Genomic DNA, 25,554 nt, shown 5'->3' with positions numbered 1-25,554 from the left:
AAATACAACTTAGGTGTGTGATTGCACAAAGCACTTATGTGACCTTGCTAAGCTTGAACAGGCACTCTAAGATTAGCCTGGCATGTATTTCAAGTGTATGAAAAATACAAAATCGGTTCTTAAAACACTAGTACAGACTGTTTCATGCCTAAATCCTGATTATGTGCAGTGCATTTATAGGAAATGACTCAACTTTAAAGTGTGCAAAGACAAGTAAACTCTCCTTCCTCATGGCAAAGTGGTGCTCGTGTATTCAGATGCTCCTCGCCAAGCTGCAGCCTCCAATAAATCCTGTTCTGCACTGGGAGGAACAAAGACTCTGCAAAGGTTTCCAGGTACCAATTTTTGTTGTAAAGGCTGTGAAATATTGCAGCATTTCATAGCTGAGCAAATGGGAGGGAGGGGACAGAAGGAGGTGAAAAGGGGAAGGAAATCCCAGCCCTTTGACCCTTTTCAGGCTGAGGGTTTGCACACAAACCTGAGGGCTCTCCAGCTCCCTTTGCCTTTCCATCATTTGTTACATCTCATTTTAATTTTAGGTCTTACCAACCACAGGGCAAAGCAAGAAGTGAATAGAGGATAGAACAAACTCCCATCCTTCCAGCACCACAAAAAGAGAAAGTTTTATTCCATGCTTTATTCCCTGCTCTTGTGTAGCAGTGGAGAACATCACAGTGCAAGATCTGACAAACCATGAACCAACACTCCACACCCACAAGGAACACCATGGTAAGAGTTGCTTCTGTTCATCCATTTGTGAAAGAGGCAATCGTTTCAGGAGCTGAAAAAAATCACATTCCTCTTTAGCAATACCTGAAAAAATACTGCATTTGTGATACTAAAGAGTTACTTCAGTAATTGAGCTCTTGGACAATGTTTTACCCTCAGCTGACAGAAGCAGATCAGCTTTAAGTTTTCCTTACAAATTTATTCACACAGTGAGAGGATGAAGGATGTTAGATGGTTGTTTCCCAAAATGGTAAATACAGGTAAGCAGTGGGAAGTGATTTTGAATACCATTCCTATACTGGGGAAAACAGACTATGGAAGAGAAAACCATACATGACACTCAGACAAGTGCACATGTACCAGTAACCACAGCTCTCAAATCCTTCACCTTTAATCATTAATTTTAAAATATTTTTAATTTGTGTAACTATTAATTTTCCTTGACTTAATGTCTCCTCACCTACACAGTCTTTTTGTTTGTACACATTACTGTGTTTTGCTGCATTATTACAGAGCTCCTGATTTCCAAAGAATAAACTCGTGGTTAAGTTATGTAGGTCTGACCAACAGTTATAAAAATGTATTCCCCCAAATGCACTTCTTTGTATCACACTCTATTTTTGCCATGTCTGAATTAATATAACACATTGCATCTTTTCCATGGTTTTACTGCTAGGGAATAATATATTTTTTCAAAGTGATTATTCCATGCAAGAAAAGGCTTTAAACTGGCAATACTTTAGGCATGTTATTACAAAGGTGTACAAAACCTGTTTGATATTATTGCCCTGTGGAAATTACTTTGGCCTCTTGCAACTCTTAATACCTTAAAAAGCAGCAGTTAAAAAGAGACAACTTTGCAATAAAGAGACTCCATGTACTCAGTGTTTGGTGCCCTTATCTTCCCTTTCTCTTTATTATATACACTTGAATGTAAATCTTTCACTTTGCCACCACTTCATTCCTTTTCTCTTCCCTCTCCTATTGTGATGGAAATTATTTAAGAATTCACCTGCTGCCACTGATTCCTGGGTCAGTTTCTCTGTTGCTGTTTTGACATCATCTAACAAAGATTAATTTGGATACAGGCTCTGAATGGCAGCTCTGGGAGGATCCAGCAGCCAGAGCCTGCACTCTGCTCCTGAGCTAAGGAAAAACAGGACAAGTCTCACAGGCTTAGAGTTCCTGTGTTCACTTCTAAGAATGCAAACCTACAGAATAATCAGCATATTTCTTTGCCTGAAAAGAATCCTGGGTTTGGATTTTCTCCCTTCAATATAATTAATGAGTTTATCAACTTTTTCTCTAGAGATCACAAAAGAAATCTGAAAGCGGGAATTGCCTTAGGACAGACCAAGAACCTGATCTTCAAGGAGTCACTTTAATGTTTAAAAATATAAATACACATTATTGTCAGCTGCAGAATGCCTTTCTGGCAAACAGCAAAGTAAAATAAGTACCAGCCTTAAGAAGTTCCAGGTGTGTTACTGATGGTTGGGAGAAAAAAAAAGTTGTTAAGGCTGGAGCCTCTGGCAGCAGTGACAGTGTTTGTTTGTGCCCCTCTGGCAGCAGTGACAGTGTTTGTGCCCCTCTGGCAGCAGTGACAATGTTTGTGCCTCTCTGGCAGCACACACAAGTCCTGCTTGGCAAATGTAGCTGTGAGTGAGAATCCCTGGAGTCCATACACAAGAAATTGGAATGGAAAAGCAGGAATGAAAATCCACTGTGCCAGAACCAGCTCAAAGAACAACATTCCCACGTGCAGCCAGCCCAGGGAAACAAGGAGCAGGGAAACAACGCTTTGGCATCCTCAGGGCTGGGCTGTGCAGCCTCGGGTTAGCACATCCACCAAACCTACCCAATACAGGCCTGTGCATCCACCTAGAGAGCAGCTGAAAACAGAGTTTCACACAACAACCCAAGTCAAACTAAACATTTGACAATTTTGTGCAGCTCTCTTTGGCTGAGACTGCTCTCGTTCTTCCAGTGAGCCGTTTGTGTCTTGTACTTGATGGTACCGACAGCAAAATGAGATTTGGACACAGACCATTAAGTCTCTATTTGCAGTATCTCTTTGTAGGTTTTTCCATTTTTAAAATGATGGATGTTACTTGTTCTTTGCTGTTTTCCTCGGGGGGAGGAAGGCATCTCTTTGGAATAAGTACAGCCTGAAATAGTCAGTGTTTTTTGCCTAATATACACAAGTGCTAAAAGCTGATGCCTTCGGATTTCAGCTTTTCTATTTTTCATGTATTTGCAATCCTGCAGTTCTTTAGTGTAGAACTCTAAACTCCACACACAGTGTCAGCTGCTGCTTTCCCATTCTGCTCACACACAACAATTCCTCTCCAGCCTGGCAATCAAGGACCCCTCACTGCCCCAGGGCCCAGAGATGGAAACAAAAGTGAATTGGGGGGAGCAAACTCGGGGTAAATGACTTCATGACCTGGAGCTGGAATTGGGAGATTAACCCCAATGTGCAAATGGACCAAACTTATCAAAGTGTGCAAACCCCTGACCCAGGGTCCATTTTGGGTGCAGCCCTGGGGGGCTTTGTCTGCCCCAAATGTACCTGAAGGGCCTTCAATAAACAGAACAATAAATAGAACTGCTTTGATTGCCTTCATTCTGCCTGCCCTCTGTTTGTAGGGAGCCCAAAAGGGCATCAAAGCAAAAGCACAAGTTTGCAGGGCAGTGGCTCAGCCAAGGAGGGGAAGAGGTTCAAGGCCTTCTGTAAAAGTGAGATTCAGAACTCTGTATTATAAAATTCAGGCAGTCAAGCAGCAAACAGAGGTTAGGAAAGAATCCAAGAGCTGCCCATCAATACAGCTGGAACAAGTCAATACAGATGTGCTGGTACCATGGCACCAGTGCTTACCCCCCACACCACGGCTGTGCCAGACACACTGCATGGCTGCTTTGGGACTTTTTTCCTCAGAGATACTCAATTTATCCTTAATTTAATTTTAAGTGGAGGAAATAGAAACACCTGTGGCTGTTTACCAGCTCATCTCTTCTGTTAGTATTGAACTGTGAGTTTATGTCCCTGATAGGAGGGCAAAGCAGCAGAGAAAGGCATTTTTTACAAAGACCATTAAAAAAGGGGAACCTGAGACACATTTCTAAATAATTTGCAGAATGAAGATCAGGAGTAAGCTCCTACCAAGGCCACAAACTAATAGCATGATCCAGGGATTTCCAGTATAAGGTAAATGTTCCAGTTTGGATTTGTCCCCTCCACTGCCCTTTGGGGCAAGTAGTCATCACACAGAGAAATAAATATAACTTGTGTTGTTCTAGGGTTTAAATCCCCTTTCTGTGCCTTTGTTTCTGTCATTTTGATTCCTCTTACAGAGCTGGTCTAAGTTAGATGGTGTTTAACACCAAGTCAATGACAGCACCTTGAAAGTACCCAAATATTGCCAGCAAAATCCATCTGTGTATCTGGCTTGTACATCCAGTAACTGATAAGGATGCCACAGAGGTGTTCAGACATCAATGTGATCACCACGTTATGGTAGATATCCACACAAAACCACATTTTAGAACTAACAACCAGCTTCTTTCTTTGTATCCAGTAATTTTTATGGGTGAGCTAATGACAAGCTGAAATTTGTCAGGAATTTTTTTTTTTTTTGCAAATCCATCGTTTCCTTAAGTGACAAAATAAATTCTAAAAGTGAGTCAGAAAAATCCTGTCACTTTCCCAGGCCACCCATCCTAGGGACAGACTAATTCTTAGGCAGCTTCCCCTCGTGTGGCCTCAATTCCCATCCCATTTCACTGCAAGCCTCTTGAAAACTTGTCCATTACTATTCTCTTTGCAATTAGTATTTATTTATTGGAACACTCATCACATCTCACCCTCAGTCTTCCCTGCTGTAGACCAAACATGCCAACTCTTTCAATCTTTCCCCACAAGACATCTTTGCCAGATCTTATTCCTGATTCTCCTCACGGGCCTCCCTCCAAATTGTCAGCATCTTCCTCCTCACAGGGTTCCCGAAATTGGACACAGGGCTGCAGGAGGAGCCTTATCAGTAACTGAGTGGAAAGATTACTTCATCATCTCCCAGACAATCCTGTTTATGCAGCACAGCACTTGCTTTTTTTGGTACCTTGTGCTCTTTGGCAAGAATATGGAATTATTAGTCCTTGTTTAATTACTAATCCGTGGCAACTCTCTTTGCTGTAAAGCTCTTGGTTTCCAAGAACCTGAGCCTGGGTTTTGGCTCGTTCAGCTGACACACTGAGCAACTCTTCTTTTTCATCTTACAAACACTGTCTTCAGGAATATTCAGGATCCTTCATCCTTGTTTAGATTGTATCACCAGCAAGATTTGCAGTCTAAGATCTCAATCTTTCCACATTGCCTCATCTCCTCCCACTTGCACTGCCTGGCACACGACATCCATAAGCAGTGAAGTCCCAAAGGTCCCAAGATTTTGGGGTTGCCAGCACAATAATCACAGAACACACGTGCTAAGTCTACATTTTGATAGTCTTCACCTTTGCAAAACTGCTGACTTGAAAACTAAAGAAAATTTGTCCTTCAGGCAGACCACAAATGATATTCCATAGCAGCACCCTCTGCACAACTGTCCAGTTGTCATACATGATCAAACACAGCAAATATTAAGTGCCAGGGTACATTTTGCTTGTCTGCAATAATTCAACTGTTTTCACTGTTTTCAACTATTTAAAACTGTTTTGAACACTAAAGACAACTAGAACAAACTGCAGAATTAGGACAGTGTTTACAGAACTCCCAAGAAAGTCTTAAAAATCAAGTGTCTTTAGGAAAAATTTTAATTCTATCTATGAGGAACTTTAGAAGTCTTCTGAGGAGCTTTGTGACCCCCTAATTAGAACTTTGTACAGACAGAGACTGGAAATTAACTGAAATACCCAGACATACTGAAATAGCAACCTTCCCCCCCCCTCAATTACATAAAAGCTATAATTATATTTGTTACATAAACATTTTAACTGGGGAAAACATTAGATAATTGAAGACAGTCCCTCCCTCCGACCCCAGTTCCCCACCACTCACAGCACAGCAAGAGTAAATTTAACTCTCAGCAAAGTTGTGTTCCCAGTGCAAAGCTGCTCCTGTGCATGGATGGTGCTGTGCTGCTCATGCTGGGGAAGAAAGATGTGAAAGGAAACGATCTGAGGCTATTTTGCAGGTCACCTTTTGTAATGCAGTTGCAGACAGTGTATTTTCAATCTGTTTAATCAGTGTCAAGAGTCCAGCCTTGTAGGAAATCAGATAAAGAGCAAGAAATTATTTAACAGACTGAATAATTGCTTTGTGCTTAGCCAGTAATGACGAGGATGCTGAACTCCACATCTGCTGGCACAAATCAGAAAGATTCTGAGCAGCAAAAGGGCTGAAAGGTTGATCAGCTGCCACTCAACTCATTGCAGGATGAGGAGAAACCTGTTTGTTTTTTCTCTCCTAAAAACCATTCTTTTCTCTGGAAGTTACTTGCAGAAGGACACCTAGAGTTGCTGGTTTTCCCTGCATGCAGGCAGGACAGAAATGCAGTTCTGGCTGGGGGAGGCAGTGAGGTGACTGGGCTGGAGCCAGCCTGGCCCACGCTCAGAGCCATGGGTGCTGAGCAATGGCAGGGGACAATCCTGCTGCTACCCTGTCACAGGACTTGGCTGGTTTAGCTCAGCCAAGCCCGAGGATTTCCTCTGTCCCCTGCCCTGCTCAGTGCCAGGCCCTCTCCTTCCAAGGGTCCCAGTTAGGATGAATTACAGAATCCCAACCTGGTGGGACAGAGCAAATCACTTGGAGCTCAAACCAGCTCTGAGATTCAGCAGGGAGGGACACAACTCTGGGCATGTGTGGTGGGACATGTCTCCATTTTGCTGAGCTCCAGCACTGTGATTTTTGGATACAACAATGGATCTGGTTTGTGTCAGTACCTTCTGCTCCCCAGCAGCACAAAGCTGGCTCAGCAGCCCAGCTCCTGCACACATTCCAGGCAGAAGGAGAGCTGGATTGCCACCAGGTGAGAGGCAACAACATCAGGATTCGAGGATCCAAACTCCTCCAGGTACAGCAAATGCTGTGACACAGCTCTGGGAGTGCCCTGTCGTGGTTTCTCTATGCAGCACTGGTCTGGGACCTCATTTGTGTAACAAGCTATTTAAGAGGGAAGCTAATTGAAGTATATAAATCCTCAAGAATATCATATCAAGCCAAGAGACTATTATTAGCCCAACCTAGATAATGTTATAGAAGTGCATTAAAAAACCTCAATAAAAAAATTACTAGGAAACATTCCCCACTTCAAGATCCCAAGAGATAAATTCTCTCATGCAATGATTAGATATTATCCAGAATATTAAAAAAGGCATACTAAAAATGGATGTGGAGAAAGAAGGTAGAGACAGCACAAGTTCACCCAAATGGGTCACAGCCTGTTCCCAACATTCACTGCTTTGGAGGTAAGAGATCAGAGCCATCTAACAGTGGCACCTGCAAGGAAAATTAAACTATAATTCTGCCACAAAATTGTATTTTTTTAATTACATGCTATTTATGTAAATGTTGATGTAAAGTTAATGGACCCAGAGGCATTTCCAGCAGTGTCCTCTGATCAACTCTGGTCTCGTTCTTCCATTACCTGTCCTAAGTATATTGACTTTTTCCCTCTGCCAGTTTCTGCTGATATTACCAGACAGAAAGAGCATCTATGGGCATTTCCATCCTTGTGATGTGAGCAGGCTGGAGCACACCTGGGTTTCTATTCCAGTCATCACAACCCATGAGCAATATGCTGAGGTGGAGAAAAAGCTGAGAGACTAAAAGCAACCAAGTTTAAAAGACAAAACAAAACAAAACCAACTACATATACACAAGAAAAAGGAAAGGAGAAAAAGGAAGAGTGGAGTGTGTACAGCGAAGAAAGGAGAGTAAGATGAAACAGGAAAAAATGCTAAATCCCAAATAACTCTTTAAAAATGCAAGCAATGTTATGACCTTAGACTGGGTCATTAAGAATGAGGTTAGGTTGCAATCATTGCAGTACCATCTCCCTTAATTCTCCATCAATAATAAAGCAAAGTTACTTTAGGTACAGGAATCTTGCTTTCACAGAAAATGAAACCTGGACATTTTTAATGTGACAAAGAAATCCCACAAACCAATACAAATTGGATTTCCATGTCACTATGTCAGTAAAAACCAGCTGACTTCCAGGTAAAAGTAGAGGGCAATGCCCAGTACTCATTAACCTGAACAGGCCAGTGATTCAGGAGGCACAGCCATTTTTAATACTGATAAAAATAATTTTCTGTAAGCTGAGTGCCAGGAAGTTGGATCACTTCAAAGGAGTCCTTACAATTTTGGTCCAGTCCACTACTGCACAGGAGTTACACAGAACAGCTATTTATAGTTATTCCAACTAATAGAGAGTTATCATGAACAAGTTCTGGTTTTTGTTCACAGTGTCAAGATGAAAACCACAGAGCAATGGACAAACATGCTCAGCAGGTCTCTGCTCTGCCAGCTGCTGCTCACTGATCCCTGTTTGCAGTGATGTCCTGTGGCTCTCAGCAGTGCAGCAGCTCCTGTCCAGCACGGGGTGAGGGCAGCCAAGGCTCACACTGACCAACACCCAGGGGTGCTTCAACCTCCAGGTGAAACCTCAGCACTGCCAAAGGTGGGCTCTTGCTTCCCCTGCCAGCAGGTACACAAGTGAACACTGAAACACTGACAAGTTGTATTGGGTATTACAAAAACTACAACCCCAGCTATTTTCAGTCTGAAACTGCTTCTGCATTAGAACAACTCTCCCCCAAACCCCTGAAGAAACCAAACCCCAAACCTGTCAGCACCACAATCCAAACAGCCACTGATATTCAGCATTGTTACATCCCAGGTGTCTCTGGCTGCTCCTGATCCATATGGAGCTCGAAGAGGTATTTTCTTCAGAAATCCTAAGGAAGCAAAGTACTCTAAACTCAGGGAAGCAAGAGTTTGGAGATGATGCAAATTTATTGTTCCAAGTGTTGAAATTTGGGAGTATTTGAAATAAACAGCCACACACTTGATGAAAACCCAGCGAGTACAAATGAACGAGTCTGGATAACCCTTAAATAAGTTACAAAGCTGTTGTGGGATGCTGGATATATATCACAGAGCCTTGTAGGTAAGCCATGGGTTAGAAAAGATGCCCTCTGCACAAAGGACAGGCAGAGAAAAGCATCACTGAGGTACAAGTCCCATTTCTCTCAGGCAAATTACTGCATAGATATCTAAGGTTTCTGAACAGCTTTTACAGCATATTAAGATAACATAATGAAAATACATTGTATTTGAAACCAAAGAGCAGCATATTAGACATGCACTGGTAGAAAACATCCTGTGTGCCACTAGAGATGTTAAAGGTACCATACACAACTTGGATGTTCATCTAAAAGCATCATAATTTCCTTTGACTTCATTTTCTGCAGAATAAAGTCTACATGGTCATAAATCTGGAGTTCTCAACATTCAGCTGTGGTGGGTATGACATGAACATAGAGGGTCTTCATGTTCAGGTTCTTCATAGAAACATCCTTTGTGACCTCTGAATGAAGGAAAGAAGAGAGAAACAACAGAGTTAGTGCTCTTGCTTACAGGGAGAACTATGAATTTTTTTTTTTATTTGCTTTATTCACACATTTTTTCTGGTTCCACCACAGTGGGACTGGGACAGGAACTGCTCAACTTGAAATTCCCTCCTGTTAAACCCCAGGGTATGGAAGGCAGGGTCACCACGTGTCAGGAGTGTCCTGCAAGAGCAGGAGAGGCTGTTTTATGCTCCAAAGTAGAAATTTTTGTGTGTCTACATCAGCCCACAGGCTCTCACTTTCACATCTTGATAGAGCAGCACCTAGTTCAGAAAACTCTCTAACACCATGATATGAAGTCAGTATGAACAGTACAACACAATGAACTGAAAACCAGAGTCTCTCATAAACACTTCATATGTAAAGCAAGGATTGCACCAGTACCTGCTGAAAAACTACTACTGGAATCTTGCTGAGTATGCCTGAAGAATTTCTTGCCACACAAGATAATTCCCTAAGTCTTCTCATAGCTACATGCACAGAGTTTGGAATAGGAATGGGACAAAGTCCCAACAAACCTCTGAAGGACAGAGCACACTTCCAACAGGCTGATTCAGGGGGTGTAATTACTCAAGAAGCACAAACACAGAGTAATCCCACTTGTGTCTAGGGAAAGTCAAAGCTTGCAGAAGCTGGAAATCTTTCACTATTACATTGTGAAATGTGAATTTTTTCCCCAAGATGCCTGGTGCTTGCTGACTTTGCTTCCAGCACCCACCAGCTGTAGCAAACTGCCCCACTGAGAGCAGTGTTTGGAATACTGGGAAGTACAGCCTAGGAACAAAAGTCAGCCCAGTAACAAACACTCCAGTGGCCTCTTCACTAAGGAAGTTCAGAGTGATAAGAAACTTGGCAGGTGTAACCACAGAACACTGGTGAAACTCAGATTAACAAGGATTGGGGTCACGGTGTCACTCTGCACCCCGGAACCCCTGCAGACAGCCCCAGCAAATACAAGGTAATATAAAGGTCTGGCACCAGCGTTAGCACAAAGCACACATTAACAACACCCACACTGCCTGGGGGCTCTCAGGAGGAGCCTTTTGCAGTGTCCTGCCCCATGTTGCTTTGAAAAATACTTCATTTTTAGACTAAACACACAGAATCCACACTGATTTTTAAAGCTATCTGTTTATTGGAGGACTGAGAAGTCCTCATGGACCACAGTGTTTTTCAGGAGTTCTCTTCCATTGTAATACTCCTCTTTAAGCAGCTGAATATCCATCCACAGAGCTAGAAGAGTGGAGCTATAATCCAATCCAGCAATTAGAGCTTTATTCCCTCAATAACCTTCCTTCCCAGGAACGTGTTCCATCAGGATGTAAAAAAGTCTGCTCTGCAGAAGCAGACTGTGAATTTGAGTATCCAAGTCTCTTATTAAATATTTATTTTTAAGATCCTGAAAAATGAGGAACTTACATGAACCTATTTCCAACAGTATTTATCACAACAATTAGTTTTAAAAACTGGAAATTTGATTTATCAACAGACTGTAGGGACACCCTCCTCTCTGTGCCAATTGCTCCATGGAAGGGTTTTGCAGAGAGCAGTGAAGTGCTCCCATCATCCCCAGTGTGGATCAATCAGGGACCTGGAACCTGTGTCTCTCCAGCTCAGGAATAGGCAACACTCACCACTTGGACATTTATTTGTGGAATGTTTTCCAGCATTACAAAGGAGGAGTCAAAACCACGTTTGTTTCTGAAAAACTGCCGAGTTTCTGTGCAATAGACAGCAGATGCCCAACTGCCTGGGCCCACAACACTTACAAAAATAACCTTTTCAAAACCAATAACTCATTTTCCACCAAGTGATTGTTTTTCCTTTTTATAGAAAGGGCACCAACCTTCCAATTCATGGGTTGTTTTCATCAAACGTTTCAAACAGTTAACAGCAAATACATTTTTATTTTTGGAATAAACCACAAAAAACCTACTCAAGAGACTGAACTTTGTTGTTCTGAAGGTAAGACCTTGAACAGATTGATCAGAAGATGAATAGGGGATTACAAAGCTGCAACAATATAGATAAACATTAATTGACCTAATGTTTTCTAGAGGCATCAAAGTGTTTCATATGCAGTACTTACTCATCATACAAAAAAGAGATGTGAAGATAAAATACAGCTATGCCAGTGTTTAAACTTAAAAAATGTTATTCAAGGAGGTGAATGCTGAGAATTAAATCTGAGATAGCAGAAGTGTGGTACAAGGCATTAGCTGCATAAATAAACCTCTGGGACCAAGCTCTCTGTGTTATGAGTTCAAAAGAGACCAAATCAGTTGTTTTGGCCTTGGAGGAGTTATCAAATCTGATCTTTCACATTACTGTGAACTGTCACTTTATACACTTTCATTAAAGTTTAAACAGTTCTAGAGAATCCATACTACAAATGTTATAGTGATTTAACCCATTTCCCTTTCAGGTGAAGGCATCTTAAAAATCCTCACTTTAACTGAGTCTTAAAGGCTGTTTTGCCTGTACATTTTCCTGTCCTGCCAGTTCCTTGCCTCTTTCAAAGCTCTGCAGTTTCCTACAGTGGTTATTTCAGTGTCTGAACAGAATCATCTGGTGCTGTACCAGTGACAGGAACCAAAGAGGGACTGTGCCTAACATCCCTTGCTCCTGAGTGCCTGAATCCCTGAATCCCCAGGTGGGCAAGGCTGAACACAAAAATACCTTTTGCTTTGTGCAAACCAAGTGTGGATCATCTTCTTATCCCTTATCCTTATCCCTTGTGCTGAAACATTCCAGGCTCCAGTTGTCTGTTAACATCACTCAGCATATTATTTCTGGCATTTGCTCAAACTATCACCAGAAAGTTTCATCAGCATCTGAGACCCATTTGAGTAACAAAAATGGCTTTTGAATAAACGTCATATGAAGTAAAAAAAAAATTTTTAAAACCCCAAATAGCCAAAAATCCACAACAAAAATCCCCCATCACACCTTGCTCAGATTCCAACCTATCCCACCTGAATCCTTGTGGACACCTGAGTGCTCCCAGTTCTCAGCAGCTGCTCTAGAGCTGCCCCTTCCTGCCCTCCCCACTGACAGCACCTCCTGAAATGGGCAGATTGAGCAGATGTCCAACTTCTGGACAGGTAATGTGTGATGAGCCAAAAAATGTCATGGATCCCTCCCAAACAGCTCAAACCACAACACTGTGACACACTGCAGACAGAAACCTTGGCATCATTTCATTCAGAGAGGTGAATTCTCCTGAACACAGGAATCCCTGTTTGGAGTTGTTTGTGTTTTCACCATGTAGTTTCCAATCCATTCTCTCTGCCAAATGAAGTCCCAAATCACTCTGGTCCAACTTCTCAGCACCACAGGTGGCTCCAGCTTCAGTCACACCTTCCTCATGAATCAGAGATTTTTGTTTCCCATCTGTCAGTGGTTTTGGGGGTTCTTTAGCATTTCAGACCTGTGAACAGGTGCTGAAGCTTCCTGCTTCCCAGGTATCCCAAATGGCTGTGCCCTACCGAGTCTGACCTACCCACACTGCTCTAACAAGAGCTCCAACACGCTTTTCCACCCACTCCAATTCTCCAAGACAATACAAAAATATGAATGTTACAAGTTTGAACAGATTCTTCCAATATTCCTACTGTAGACTCATTTCCAGGAGGGGATTCAGTGTTCAGTCACTCAGCAGGGCACTGTCACTCCCATTGCTGACTGACCTTTACTGCAGGAGGAAAAAGCTTTTACACAACTTGCCTTGGCCACCTCATGAAGGGAATGCATTGCAGCTTAGAACTTCTAAATCTGTATGTTTGCTTAAAGGATTTTACTATGCTAATATTGAATTACTGGGCATAATTACAAACCAGTGTGTGAATAGTGTGGATTTAGTCATTAAACTGGATCTCAGGTAATAGGAGCAGCTCCTAAACAACAAAGTCCAAGGAACTTGAGACAAGCAAACCAAAGGTTTGTGCTTACCTTGAGTTAGTGCTTCATCCAGGAACAACTTTAGCCTCCTGCTTCTGAGGCCAAAAACTTTTGCTGTCTCATGCAGAAGACCTTTGTAGGTTAATCCATTCTGACCAACAGGGTTTTCCATTAGAAGAGTTCCCACTGTTCCTTTCTGGCATTCTGGACAAGACAAAACAGCTGAGTCACTATTGGTAAGAAATGAAATTACTTCATTTATCTGGGTAAATTCAAATTTAGCATTTCTTCTTCCATTTCATCTCTGTTTCTTCATAGTACTGAGAGACAAAGTAGCAATAACAACCTACAGATACTCAGTAAGCTCATGAATTATAGAGTCAGAAGTGTAAGTTATGACTGACAGCTTGACCAACAGAAAACTTCTTTACATGGGTCAACAGGATAACACAGAATCTGGGAAACATTAAATATTTCAACAGGACATAGAAACCACTACATGCAGAAGCTCACCAAGCACCTGCTGATGATCAAATCCCCTGTAAAAACCACATTTTTGGCTCCTGCAAGTTCTCAGTAGTGTCAGAAAGGGCTCATACCAGGGCACAGGGTAAGAGCAAGTCACTAAAACAACTCAGCTGCTCCCACGTGAGCTTTCAGAGTGCCAGATTAGCAGCTGGGAAAAAGAATTACACAAAGACATACCTATACCCCAGACCAGGTGAATAATACAATTCATTTAGATTTTAAACAGCACTAAGAAATGTTTCACAGGCTGTTTCCAACATCCTGGTAAAGAGCTGGCTCTTCATTCAAACTTGGTCTCTTTTAGACTCAGCTTTTTACAATAAGCTGCACAGGGTGAGCTGATGGTCAGAAACACAGAAACAATGCCCAGGGGCTCATTTTAACTGCTGCCCCTTATCTCAAACTGGCTCTCCTTTTTCTCTTAAGAGAAGAGGGAGAAAAGCTAAGTATAAATATTGTTTTTATCAGAAAGTACACACTAGGAAAAAAATTAACAAAATCACCATGTACCAATGGAAACCTACACCTGTGCACCAGCAAGTGCAAACTTGCATGACAGCAAGGGGCAGCTCACATACCTTGTGGCTTTGCATTGGTCAGCTGCAGGTTGATGTACTGGCAGAGCAGGGCACTGGGGGAGCTGGGCAGGGCTGGGGCTGACCCTGCTGTCACATGCAGAGTCTTCCCACTGAGGCCCAGCAGGTCTGTCTGGTTTATGAGCTCTGCAACACAAAGTGACAGCAGTCAGGCCACCCCAGGAGCTGACGAGGAGGCTGTCTCACTCCTGACCCCATTGCAGCAGTGTCCCCTCTCTCACAATCCTGTCCCCAAGAAAAAGCTTCTCTGTTGGAAAAATTGAATTTGTACAGAAATAATTTGTTTTTATAATAACACAAAGAGGGTCCTTCATTTGCTGTGGAAATAAGCTCCTATATAACATTTCTTATGCACATAGTGACTTATGCAATAAAAATATTTAGCTAACTTCAAATAAGCAAGAAATTATTCACCCAAGCCAATCATTCCTATCTCATTACATGAAGAGCTGTGATCTTTGCATGCACCCAGACTCCCCTGGCCAAAGCAGCAGGGCAATATGTTACTATGCAACATCAGGATAATTATTCATATTAAATATATTAAACTCTAGAGAAAACAAACCAAAAAAATTCATGAATAAAGCCCTTGCACAACCATCTGTGTATAATGCCACCACAGCTCATGAGCCAGCACATGACTCCAGCCAGGCTGATGGAGAGGATGGGGGAAGACCAGACCCAAACCAGGATCCCTGTCTCCAAGGATATCAGAAGCAATCCCTGGAAGTGCTGGGAGAAGCTGATGAGGTTTCTGTGACAAAAATGAATTCTGCAGCACTGCCTGAACCTTGAGGTCAAACAGAGCCACTGCTGGGCACAGTATTAAAGACACACAGGAACAACATCATTCTCTGCTGCAAAGAGCTCCAGAGATCAAATCCAGGGAGAACTGATGCATTTAATTTCTTGTCTGACTGTGTGTTCCTGTACACATGGAACAGGCACACTTGTCAGCTCCAGCCAACAGGTTTGCATTCCACAGCAGCCCTATTCACATGTCACAGAGCCTAAGATGTACAAAGCTCATCTCTCAGTTCACCTGAAAGAATCTCAAGGGGAATAATTTATAAATTAATACATTTTGTAGGTTTATAAACTTACAAATAAAAAAATCCCCTAAACTGACCACCCAGCCCCCCAAAAAAGCCCCAAACCATCAAAAACCTAACCCCACAAAAAGGGGAACAGCAATCATAAGCTACAAGCTCTCACAATTCTGTCAAGTGCCACAGAATAGAGCTGGATGCACTGGGGAGCATTTACAAGATTGCTCAAGGAAGCAAAAAGACCTCAGGCTGCATCTAAGATTCCAAAATGTCTATTTTAAATATCAACTTTTATATATTTGTATATAAATTTATAATAGTTTAAAGAAAAAAAAACAAACCAAAAGCCAAACACTGCTCTGGCCTGTCTGAGGAGTCAGGTTCATGCTCAAGCAAAAGAAGGGGATTTGCTTTAGGTTTTATTTTCAGGAAAGCAAGAAAACAATTAAATTAACAAGCGGAGAGGAATTACCAAGATTTCACCCAATGGGAGGGGGCCAGGGACAGTTTCTTCCTAAACCTGCACAATTTCAGGCCTTGGGAAGAGAGAGCACAGGGGAGCAGGGGGTGACAGAGCTGGGAACACTTGGCCCCAGTAACTCCCAGTTTGCCATTCCCCAGCTGGCAGCATCCCTGAGGATCCATGCAGGGCAAGGGAGCAGGAGCTGCAGGAATGGGGGTTTGCCCAATTAACAAATTAGCATCTGGCATTCCAGAAGCACTGACATTTTCCCAGGGAAGAGCTCAGGCACAGTGCTGTTAGAGAAGTCTGTTCTCAGAACCCTCACATAGCAAGAAAAAATGGATTATTTTTTCATATATATCAAGCAGGCAAGCAGGTATTACAAGTGCTCATCAAAATCACTTTAAAAGTCAGTTCTCCCTACAGCTGGGGTTTAAGTGGCAATGCTCTCCCCTAAGGTACTTTACAGCCTCAGAGCCTTTTTAAAATTGAAGATTAAAAAAAAAAAATCAGCCATCTGAAAATCATAGAGATGAAACAAGACACGGATCAAAAAGTTTGTAGGGAGATTTCTGCCCCACCTTCCTTTCCCCTCCCTTTTTCTTTAAGCCCTACATGATCTACAGATGCATTTCTTCCCACAAACATATTGAAAGTGTTTCACATCAATATTTTTTAATATGGGCTACTTCCATGCAAGCTGAGTGCAAGTCTACAAGCATCCCAAACAAGAAGTTTAGTTTTCAGCAATCTAGAGGGAAAAAAAGACACAGACAGCTTTTTTAACCAACTGACTTGAGCCCAGCTTCTTCCCTTTGATTTTAATTCATTTTTATGTAGAAAAGGACAAAATCGATTTTCAGTTTCTGAAGGTCAGTACAAGTCCCAGGGCCTTGTTTGGGGATTGTGCAGTTCCTCAAAATACCCAACACACTCTTGAGGAGGAAATGTTTATCCCATTATTCCAATGTTGCACTGAAAAACAGGGACAGGATCCATCTGAACCTTCCTTAATACAAGAACTGCCTGATCCTGTGCATGGCACAACCCTAAGGAAACCTTCATTACAGTTAGAAAACAAGATAATAAATTACTGCAAGTAAAGTGGACAGCCCTAGAAACCACAGGAAGGCAATGAGGAGCCAGAAATATGGTTTTACTGGGTCCCAATTTTATTAACACTCATGGGAACTATTCAGAAATTACTTGTCTGGAGTGCACAACCTTTCTCTGCAATTCCTCTTGGACACAGCAGCTGATTCCAACCCCTGCTCACCCACAGAGGCCTTGCAATCACCATGAGACTTCACCTGAGGTTACCCACACCAAGGCTGGGCAGAAAAAGCAGATGGATTGGATCCTAAGCAAACATTGGAGTTCTGGTTCTATTCTCTGACACCTTTCAGGACTGTTTTCCTGGTACATGCCTTGAACTGTGATTCCCCCAGGGAGCCACATCTGCTGATCAATATTTGTCTGACATGTGATAAACTGTAACAAAAGCCAATTTGATAATCTGATCTTTCCAAGGGAATTTCCATATGGTTAATAAGTGAGCAGGAAAAATACCCTTCTCTGCCCAGACCACTGAAAGGTGAAAATCAGCATGGCAAGATGGAAGTCCCAGAATTATTCCTAAGGAGCAAAAGAGGGAAGGGGGAAGGAGGGGACCTTTGTTACTACAGCTAGAGGAAGAGGGAAGGTTTCAACTTTCTCCACCACTTCCTTTAGGACTTTGCCATTACTGGATTTGTGCTGCATCTTTTTATCCTATAAATGGCAGAAAAAAACCCTCAATTACAGAGTCAAACCCCTTATAAACTTAATGAGATGGAAGTTTCCCAACTCTTCTGGGCCTTTTGCAGGTCACCTCTTTCTATCTGTGATCACAATGATCAATACAAGTCCAGACTCCTCTCTGCAGGCACAGACCACACTGTTATCCCTCCTACTTGGAAAAGGATTTCAAGGAACATAATTTCCTCCTTCAAAACACAACTGGAACTTGAGGAAGATACTGGAGGATTTCCTCTAAATCCCCTTTGACTGAAAGCAAGGATTAATCCTTTGACAGGACTGTTCAGCTGAGCTGAGCACAACCTGGAAGATTTATCACAGTGAGCTAATGGATGACACCAGATGGGAAACCCCCAAAATCCTCCTAGAAATACTCCCAGGACAGGACAAGTAAGGAAACCAAGGACTGAAATGGCAACAGTGACACACAGACTATTTCTTTATGGATGTCACTGTTGGAGATGAACTGGTGATCCTCAGCAGCCCTGGGGGCACCCCAAAACAGCCAATTCAAGTACCTCCCCCTCAGATGTGCTTCAGTAATATTTCCATGAAAAAAAAATACTAAGAAAAGGTTTTGTAGCCATCCAATTACCATTTTTATAGAGTTTGGGGTGGTTTTTTTTACATTCTTGTGCCTTAACAAAGTTTAAGCTGCAAATATATTCAATAGGCTTTTCTAAAAAAAAAAAAAAATAAGAAATGCAGAGCTCCTCAAGGTTCTCCAGGGTAGAAAGGCAACATTTTTCTTCTAGAGATCACAGTTTGCATTCAGCTTAAGTTTCTCACCCTGCCTACTGAGGAATTAGGGAAAAGAAAGCAGGGAAAGGCTGATGGCAGCTCGCCATCGAGATCCAGCATAGCCTGGGCCCAGTGGAAAGACTGAAATAAATCACATTTTGTCCTGATGAGAACTGCAATGGAAGCAAGATAACAGATGTTCCCAAAAGCTGCTGTTAAATGGTGCTCATGTTGATGTGACTATAAACACAGTCTCATAAGCTAAGTACTATAAAATGGAATATTTCCTTACCCATTTTCTTGTCAATTTGATATAGCTAGCTAGATAGATATAAATTACACAGTAAATAATTATACAGCAAATGACTCCTAGAAAGACTTTCAATTTTCCTTGTCATACTCCATTTACCTGTGTTTCCATTAAAAAATGTCAGTTTGGAATTTTTAAGACCAAAAATGCACGAGACAGCATCTACAAGTCCAGTGAAGTTCAAGGTATTATCTCCTTTTGGATTTTCCAGCAGCAACACACCATCTAAAACCAAAATTAAGAAATTAAAATGCAGTTTGGAAGCAATAGCCAAGTTCTAATGATTTTCTAATGACACTAATTACTTCCAGTGAGTTTCTAAGCCAATTTAAAACTGGCAACACTGCATCTTCCCAAATTATTTTAGTGGGAAAGGAGAAAGAAAACAGAGAAATGGACTGATGTGTTCTTCAGATTTATGGTGTAGAAGTCATATTTGCTTTTATTAACAAGGCAGTCCCATTTGTATGTTACTAAAGTACAACCCAGTATTAGATTGGTTAAATCTAATCTGACTGTGCCCTCTGAGAGGGTCACCAGCTTTTCCAGCTGGATTCATTCTCACTCAGGGAGCAGCTCTGTGACCACATCCAACAAGGCACACTTATTTCAATACATAAACTGTCAGTACATGCAAGGAAAAAACTCCCCAAGTGCATTTCGTTTTCTCTCTTTTTAACTCATCCTTGGAACAACATCACTGCAGCCAAGTCCATTGCCCAAGACACAGTCAGGCTATTCTCTAGTTCAAGTACTCTTTTCATCTCTCTACTTCATAGCTGAGCTTTTCAAACCAGCTCCTCTACATCCAGGCCTCACCTTCTGCACAGTGCTACAGCAGGAATTACAAATTCTCAAGCACAGCCCTAAATCCAGAGAGTGCACCCCCCACAAAGATACTCACACACAAACTCTCCCTGGAGCAGGAGTAACAACTCCTGTGCTCACAGGAGTCTTTCCCCCAGAAGAAATCATGGACAGGTATGGCTTTGCTTTCAATAAACTTATTTTCAATAACTATTTAAAGCTCCTATTGGAAGGGAGGCTGCACGATCTTTCAATTGAATTCAGGCTCCAGCATTCACACCTTTTCCAAACTCCCTTACACCAGGCCTGACAAATCAAGCTGGGGATGTTCATTCCTACCTTGCTCTGTGCCATTGACACAAACTTTGAGGTTGACGTAGGCACAGGCTGGGCCAACAGACTGACACACCCCCCCTCTGACCAGTGTGATTTCCAGCTCTGATCCCTTCAGCTGGGGAGAGAGAGAGAGACATCAGCATTAGTTCAATATTGCTTTATTAAACAAACACAGCAAAATATTTTCCTTCAATAAACAACATTAAGATCTTGCCTTGTTATACTAAATGTGATTTACCATAAAATAGGATTTTTTCTCACATCTTCCTTCAGTGACAGTGCTTCAGACATGAATCTGCCTGTACCAGATGTCAGGAAATCAGGGAATAAACAGCCTGATTTTCACAAGTGATGAGCAGTGATGACACCCTCCCAGAATACAATCCCAAAGAAAATCTGCCTGAGAGAAACACTCTTCCAGAGAAATTCAGAGTACTGACCAGCACCCTGCTCTCAGTCACTGCCTGGAGAAACCTCCACTATTCCTGGGGGACCACTGAGAACCCCCGGGGTCACAGCTGTCTCAGTACCACCAGCCTTTGAGTATGTCCCCAGAAGTGACCCTGTCAGACCTGGAAATCCAGTATGGACCTTCCAAAAAAGATGCAGAAATCACCCATATGAACAATTGGTACTAAAAGACCCTTTAAACAATTTTGTTTTGTAAATTTAGAGATGGTCTTTGGCAAGAGACAGTCCAAAGGATGACAGACAAATTTGGAAGTGCCATTCTTTTCTGAAGTCCTATTACAAAGTAGGGAAAAACACTTATGCAGCATTAAATGCCATTCTGTGTTTATCCATTTCATCAGCAATTCAAAACTCATTTTTTAAGTACCTGCTTCTCTGCCCCAATAGTTTCTGAGAAAGTGCTTTTTTTGTTGTTGTTGTGGCTTGGAGCAAGTCATTGGAAAAGGAGCTCAGAATTAAAGCCTTATATCAAAAATCGATCCAGGATAATTTCCCACAAGTAATGATTTGAATTTAATCACAATAAATGTAAAAAGGACAGAGTGCATTTCATTTTTGTTCCAGTCCTTGCATATATTCAACATCAAGCAGAATCCCGTTACTCCTCTGAGTAACTTCCAGAAATTTGGTGCAATGATCCTGTCACAGCTGACTTCACTTACACACTCACATGAAAAGATTTCTCAAGAAGGGCTTTCTCATGTCACTGTTCTCGATGTGACAAAGGAGTTGCAGCAGAACAGAGTCAAGCACCTGCCCTAAGCAATCCATCTCTGCAGGCCCAGCAACAGAGACTTCCAAGGAGCACTTGACAGTTGCACTGAAATCTCAGTCATCTGTTTCTCTCTGCAACATTTATTTTCAAGTCTAAGTGTGTGACAAACAGTTCAGAGGCACAGCAAGCCCATAAGCTCAGAAAAGGCTGCAGCAGGCACAGGGCACCTCCACAAGGAGCTTCTCTGGGGTGGCTGTCCCTACACATGGCAGAGGGTGGAACTACATGATCTTCAAGGTCCCCTCCCAAACCCAACCCATTCTATGATTCTGTGATTGAGACTCCTTAAAATAAAATAATAATCAACAAGTGCATTATTTCTGCTCTTCTGTGCCTCCATTTCCCACACACAGACTGCACCCCTTCAGCACTTGCAGCATCTCACAGAATCCTGGAGTGGCTTGGTTGGAAGTTTACCTTGGAAGTGACCATCTCATTCCTCTCTTCCTGCTGTGGACAGGGACACCTTCCACTGTCCCAGGCTGCTCCAAGCCCTGTCCAACCTGGCCTTGGGCACTGCCAGGGATCCAGGGGCAGCCACAGCTGCTCTGGGCACCCTGTGCCAGGGCCTGCCCACCCACACAGGGAACAATTCCTGCCCAATATCCCATCTATCCCTGCCCTTGGCAGTGGGAAGCCTTTCCCTGTGTCCTGTCCCTCCATCCCTTGCCTCAAGTCCCTCTCCAGCCCCTTTGGGCACCAGAAGGGGCTCTGAGCTCTCCCTGGAGCCTTCTCTTCTCCAGAGAGAAGAAGAAGTCCAATTCCCTGCTCACGGTTTTGTTTGAAACAAACAAACACAACAAACCCTCCCTGCCAAGGTCTCCAGGTGGCAGGAGGCCCTCTCAGCTGGATGCCCATGATGAGACAACTGCATTTCTCTAAACTGAGCTATCAACAGCCCCACAGAACTGCCTGGCAGAACAGTGTCATTTAGTGAAGATTTCTGTAGATTTTCTCTGTCTGAAAGTCAGCATTTGTGCAAAGGCATGGCCTACCTACAAACCTCTCCCAGGGTCACACAGCAGCTCATCATCTCCACAGCTGAAAGAACTGCCTGGTATTTGCTGACATCCAGATGACAGCCATCAGTTCTATCCATAAAAACCAGGTCAGGTGCCTGCTGTCAGGGCAGGACTTTGTCTCTATACACACAGCATTATTTACAACTAAACCAATACACTCATCTTTCCACTGCAATGGTTTTCCTCACTAAAATATACTAAATTAGATTTAGGTAAGAGTAAAATAAGCATGGATGGGGGAACCATACTTGCACAGGCACTAAAGTTTTCATGGAAAGCAACAGTGACCAGCACTAAAGCTCAGGTACAGGTGACCTGAGGCAGGCAATCAGAAGGTGCTTCCCAGCACTGTATTTCCAGCTGCTTTTACATTCCAATTCAGATTTGATTTTGACTTTGCATCAAACTGTCCATCAGAAGTATCAAATAAGCACTTAGAAGAAACATAAAGATTTTCAGTGATTTCTCAGCCACAGTACTTAGTGTTTTCCCCCTGTTTGTCACTAGATGAAACTGATAGTTTTGAAAAAAGGCCAAGCAGGGCTTTGTTTCAAATCTGTACAACTTCAGAAGTGTCATTAATAACTATAAAACATTTCCCTTACACACAAGATTAAGATGGATGAAATGAGCCCTTTCCTTTCAGCTATTCCCTGCCTTCCCAGCACCCTGTAAATCAAATTTCAAGTCTGGCAGATCCTATACTCTTGTGTGAATTAATCTTTGTGGTTCAGCAGGACATTTACATTGAAGAATAGTTCATTCTTGGTTCTGCTTGTAAAGTATTTTGGATAGAGTAAGCTTCAGTAAAACCATGACAAAACTATCATCAAATATGTCAGAAGAAGCAATCAAAGAAAGCAACAGAAATTGCTGCTGATTTGAACTGTGAAGCTACACTTTTACAACAGACACTTCAGCAACACAGGGCAGAGGAAAAAACATCCTTAAATATTAAACGAGTTGGTCTTAAGCCAAATTTAGCCTCAAAGGAGTAGTTCTAATACAAAAGTCTATTAATCTAAAAAATCAGAGCAACATTTTGGCTGTTCAAACAACACACTAATCCAAGTCCAAACAACTGTGAATTAAGTTTAGACAAACAACTCCCTCAGTTATTTACTTTGGTATCCAAGCAGCTTGATTTTCAAAAACACCACGCATACAGAACCCAACTCTTTTCTTTTATAAAACAGAAAAGACTAATACAGAATTTTATGAATAGAAAACAATACCTGCTCTATCCCACAAATAAATATTGACACCATTATTCTTTAACTGGAGCAGCTTTTGGGTTAAAAGCAAGTAAGATGAACCATGCAAGCAGTGCTTTTCCTCCTTACCTGTGCTGTTTCCTGGATGAGAACTTCCTTTGAGGTAGGCACCGGGTAAGGCTTCAGGTCTGCCTTTATTGTGGCAAAAATGAACTCGGCATGATTCTGGATGACAGTGTCCAGGTACTCCCCCTCTGGCAGGGCCCTGTAGTACACTGTGATCTCATCTGTGGGGACCAGGTTCCTCTGCAGGACACACAGACACACCATTACTGACAGCAGGATCACAAACCAAGACAGGAATACTTGTCCAGTAAAAAAAAAAAAAAATTATATATATATTTATCAAGTTGTTAAAAGCTTCCAAAAAAGACTTAGAAAAAAATCCTTCTGCAAAAACACTAAGAATCTTAAAACATGGGAATATAGGCAAGATTCAGTATATTGATATTCGTTATAGTTGAAATAAACTAGGGCCTTATGTCATTACAGAAATAAATTTAAGTAAATCATCCAGTAACACATGGGAGAATTTTCATGGCTACATTCCTTCCTGGTTAGATTTTATACAGAAATAAATCCTCTTAAGTTTTATATATGTAGAAAACATTAAAATATATAAATCTACATAGGTGAGTATATGAATCCATATATAAAATCTACACAGATTTTTTTAAAATACATATAATGTAAAATATATCTATTTTGGTAAAAAATTGTCATTTTTCAGTCTTATGCTGAAGACAGGTCCTTTCCAATCCAGACTTTTCTATGAATCTAGGATTTATGCAGCCTTAAATGCACAGATATGTTTTTCAAAATAACATGTCCCACGAACATTTTCTCTACACATCCTTTAGAGCTGTTGGAAGGGGATCCAATCAGAAAGTCATACATGAGTAGTGAATGATACAGGGGGCTTCATGTTTAATTAAAAAGGCAGTCTCTGCTGCATGTTGCCCAGACTGCTGAAAAGGAAATGAAAATGTTTTGTGCCACCCCATGACTGCTCACCTTCTTGCGAAGCTTCTGGATGCGATTGATCACTTCCCGGGCAACTCCTTCATCCACCATGGACTGGTCTGGGGTCACATCCAGCAGCACCAAAACCTGAGCAAACACACAGAACACTGATGAACTGGTGACAAGCTGGAAACAAGGTGGAAGTAACACTCTCAGGAGCTCAGGATGCTTTTAGAGAGCTCCTCACATACACAATGGTGGAGAGAGCATTGAACAGCTCCAGGATTCATTCTGGAATGTGCTGAACTACCTGAACTAACAAACCCAAGCTTTTACCTCACCATTTTCTTATTTTTTCCTGAGGAACTCTTCCCTTTATCAAAAAAGAGAAGAAAAGAAATAAGCAATGAAATACCTGAGCATCAGAGTGTGCCTCGAACTGGGCAGATCCCTCTGTCATCTGATACATGAGACGGAGATCTTCCCCATGGAGTTCATGTCCTTCCACAACAATGCTGCCTGCAGGGTTGGCACATGGAGAGCATCTCTTATCATCCAAGTAAAACTCCCAGTTTTAAATTCAGAAAGCTTTAACCAAGCATCAGACTTCAAACACGTGCAATGCAGTCAAACAGCAGTTAAGCACTAGTAAGCATGACTGAATTATCCCACATCCCCATTTTTCACACAAGCACTTCTCCAGGCAGCAGAACTCACTAAAACACAGGCACTTCAGCAACTGTTTGTGTGGAACCATCTGAATGGAATAAAACTTAAAAATAACCTGTATACTCCACCAACTCGAAATTTCCATTTAAGCAGCTTGCTATACATATATAGCTGCAAAATTCACGCCCACTTGTAACTCTGGAATCGAAGGAATGCTTTTAGAATAAAAGCTACTGCACAAATACTCTGCTCCAATCTGATTCAGTCTCACTGAAAGCTTATTCTCTATTTCATCTTGGCTTTACAGTAGCACTTAAAATCAGAGAACATCCTGAGTGGGAAGGGACCCACAGGGATCACAGGTACACTCCAACAATCCCACCCTGTGCATTGCTGGGAGTGTTGTCCAAACACTCCTGAAGTTCTGGCAGCCTTGGGGCTGTGCCCATCCCCTGGGATGCTGGACACCCTCTGGGGGAAGAACCTTTTCCTC

At 42.1% G+C, this 25,554-nt stretch overlaps 1 protein-coding gene across 2 annotated transcripts in view; it reads right to left on the bottom strand.

Moving 5' to 3' along the window:
- Positions 1–8,724: 8,724 nt before the first annotated feature.
- IARS1 (isoleucyl-tRNA synthetase 1) overlaps positions 8,725–25,554 on the bottom strand; it is a 94,568-nt gene continuing 77,738 nt past the window's right edge. The window contains exons 28-35 of one of the 2 annotated variants that reach the window (XM_014869752.2): positions 24,808–24,911; positions 24,444–24,539; positions 23,499–23,675; positions 19,891–20,002; positions 18,844–18,969; positions 14,367–14,510; positions 13,312–13,464; positions 8,725–9,317 (exon numbers count right to left, since the gene is read on the bottom strand). In XM_014869752.2, the coding sequence (XP_014725238.2) occupies positions 9,235–9,317; positions 13,312–13,464; positions 14,367–14,510; positions 18,844–18,969; positions 19,891–20,002; positions 23,499–23,675; positions 24,444–24,539; positions 24,808–24,911 (995 nt within the window). In that variant the 3' untranslated portion in view covers positions 8,725–9,234. Of the gene's footprint in view, positions 9,318–13,103; positions 13,465–14,366; positions 14,511–18,843; positions 18,970–19,890; positions 20,003–23,498; positions 23,676–24,443; positions 24,540–24,807; positions 24,912–25,554 lie in introns of those variants that run through there. The other variant, XM_014869749.2, reaches the window with a different exon arrangement.

The sequence above is a fragment of the Sturnus vulgaris genome, chromosome 11, assembly GCF_052056855.1.
Source record: "Sturnus vulgaris isolate bStuVul1 chromosome 11, bStuVul1.hap1, whole genome shotgun sequence".
Taxonomy (NCBI): Eukaryota; Metazoa; Chordata; class Aves; order Passeriformes; family Sturnidae; genus Sturnus; species Sturnus vulgaris.
Note: the sequence above shows the minus strand (reverse complement) of the source record. Positions and strands in the feature narration are given on the sequence as shown.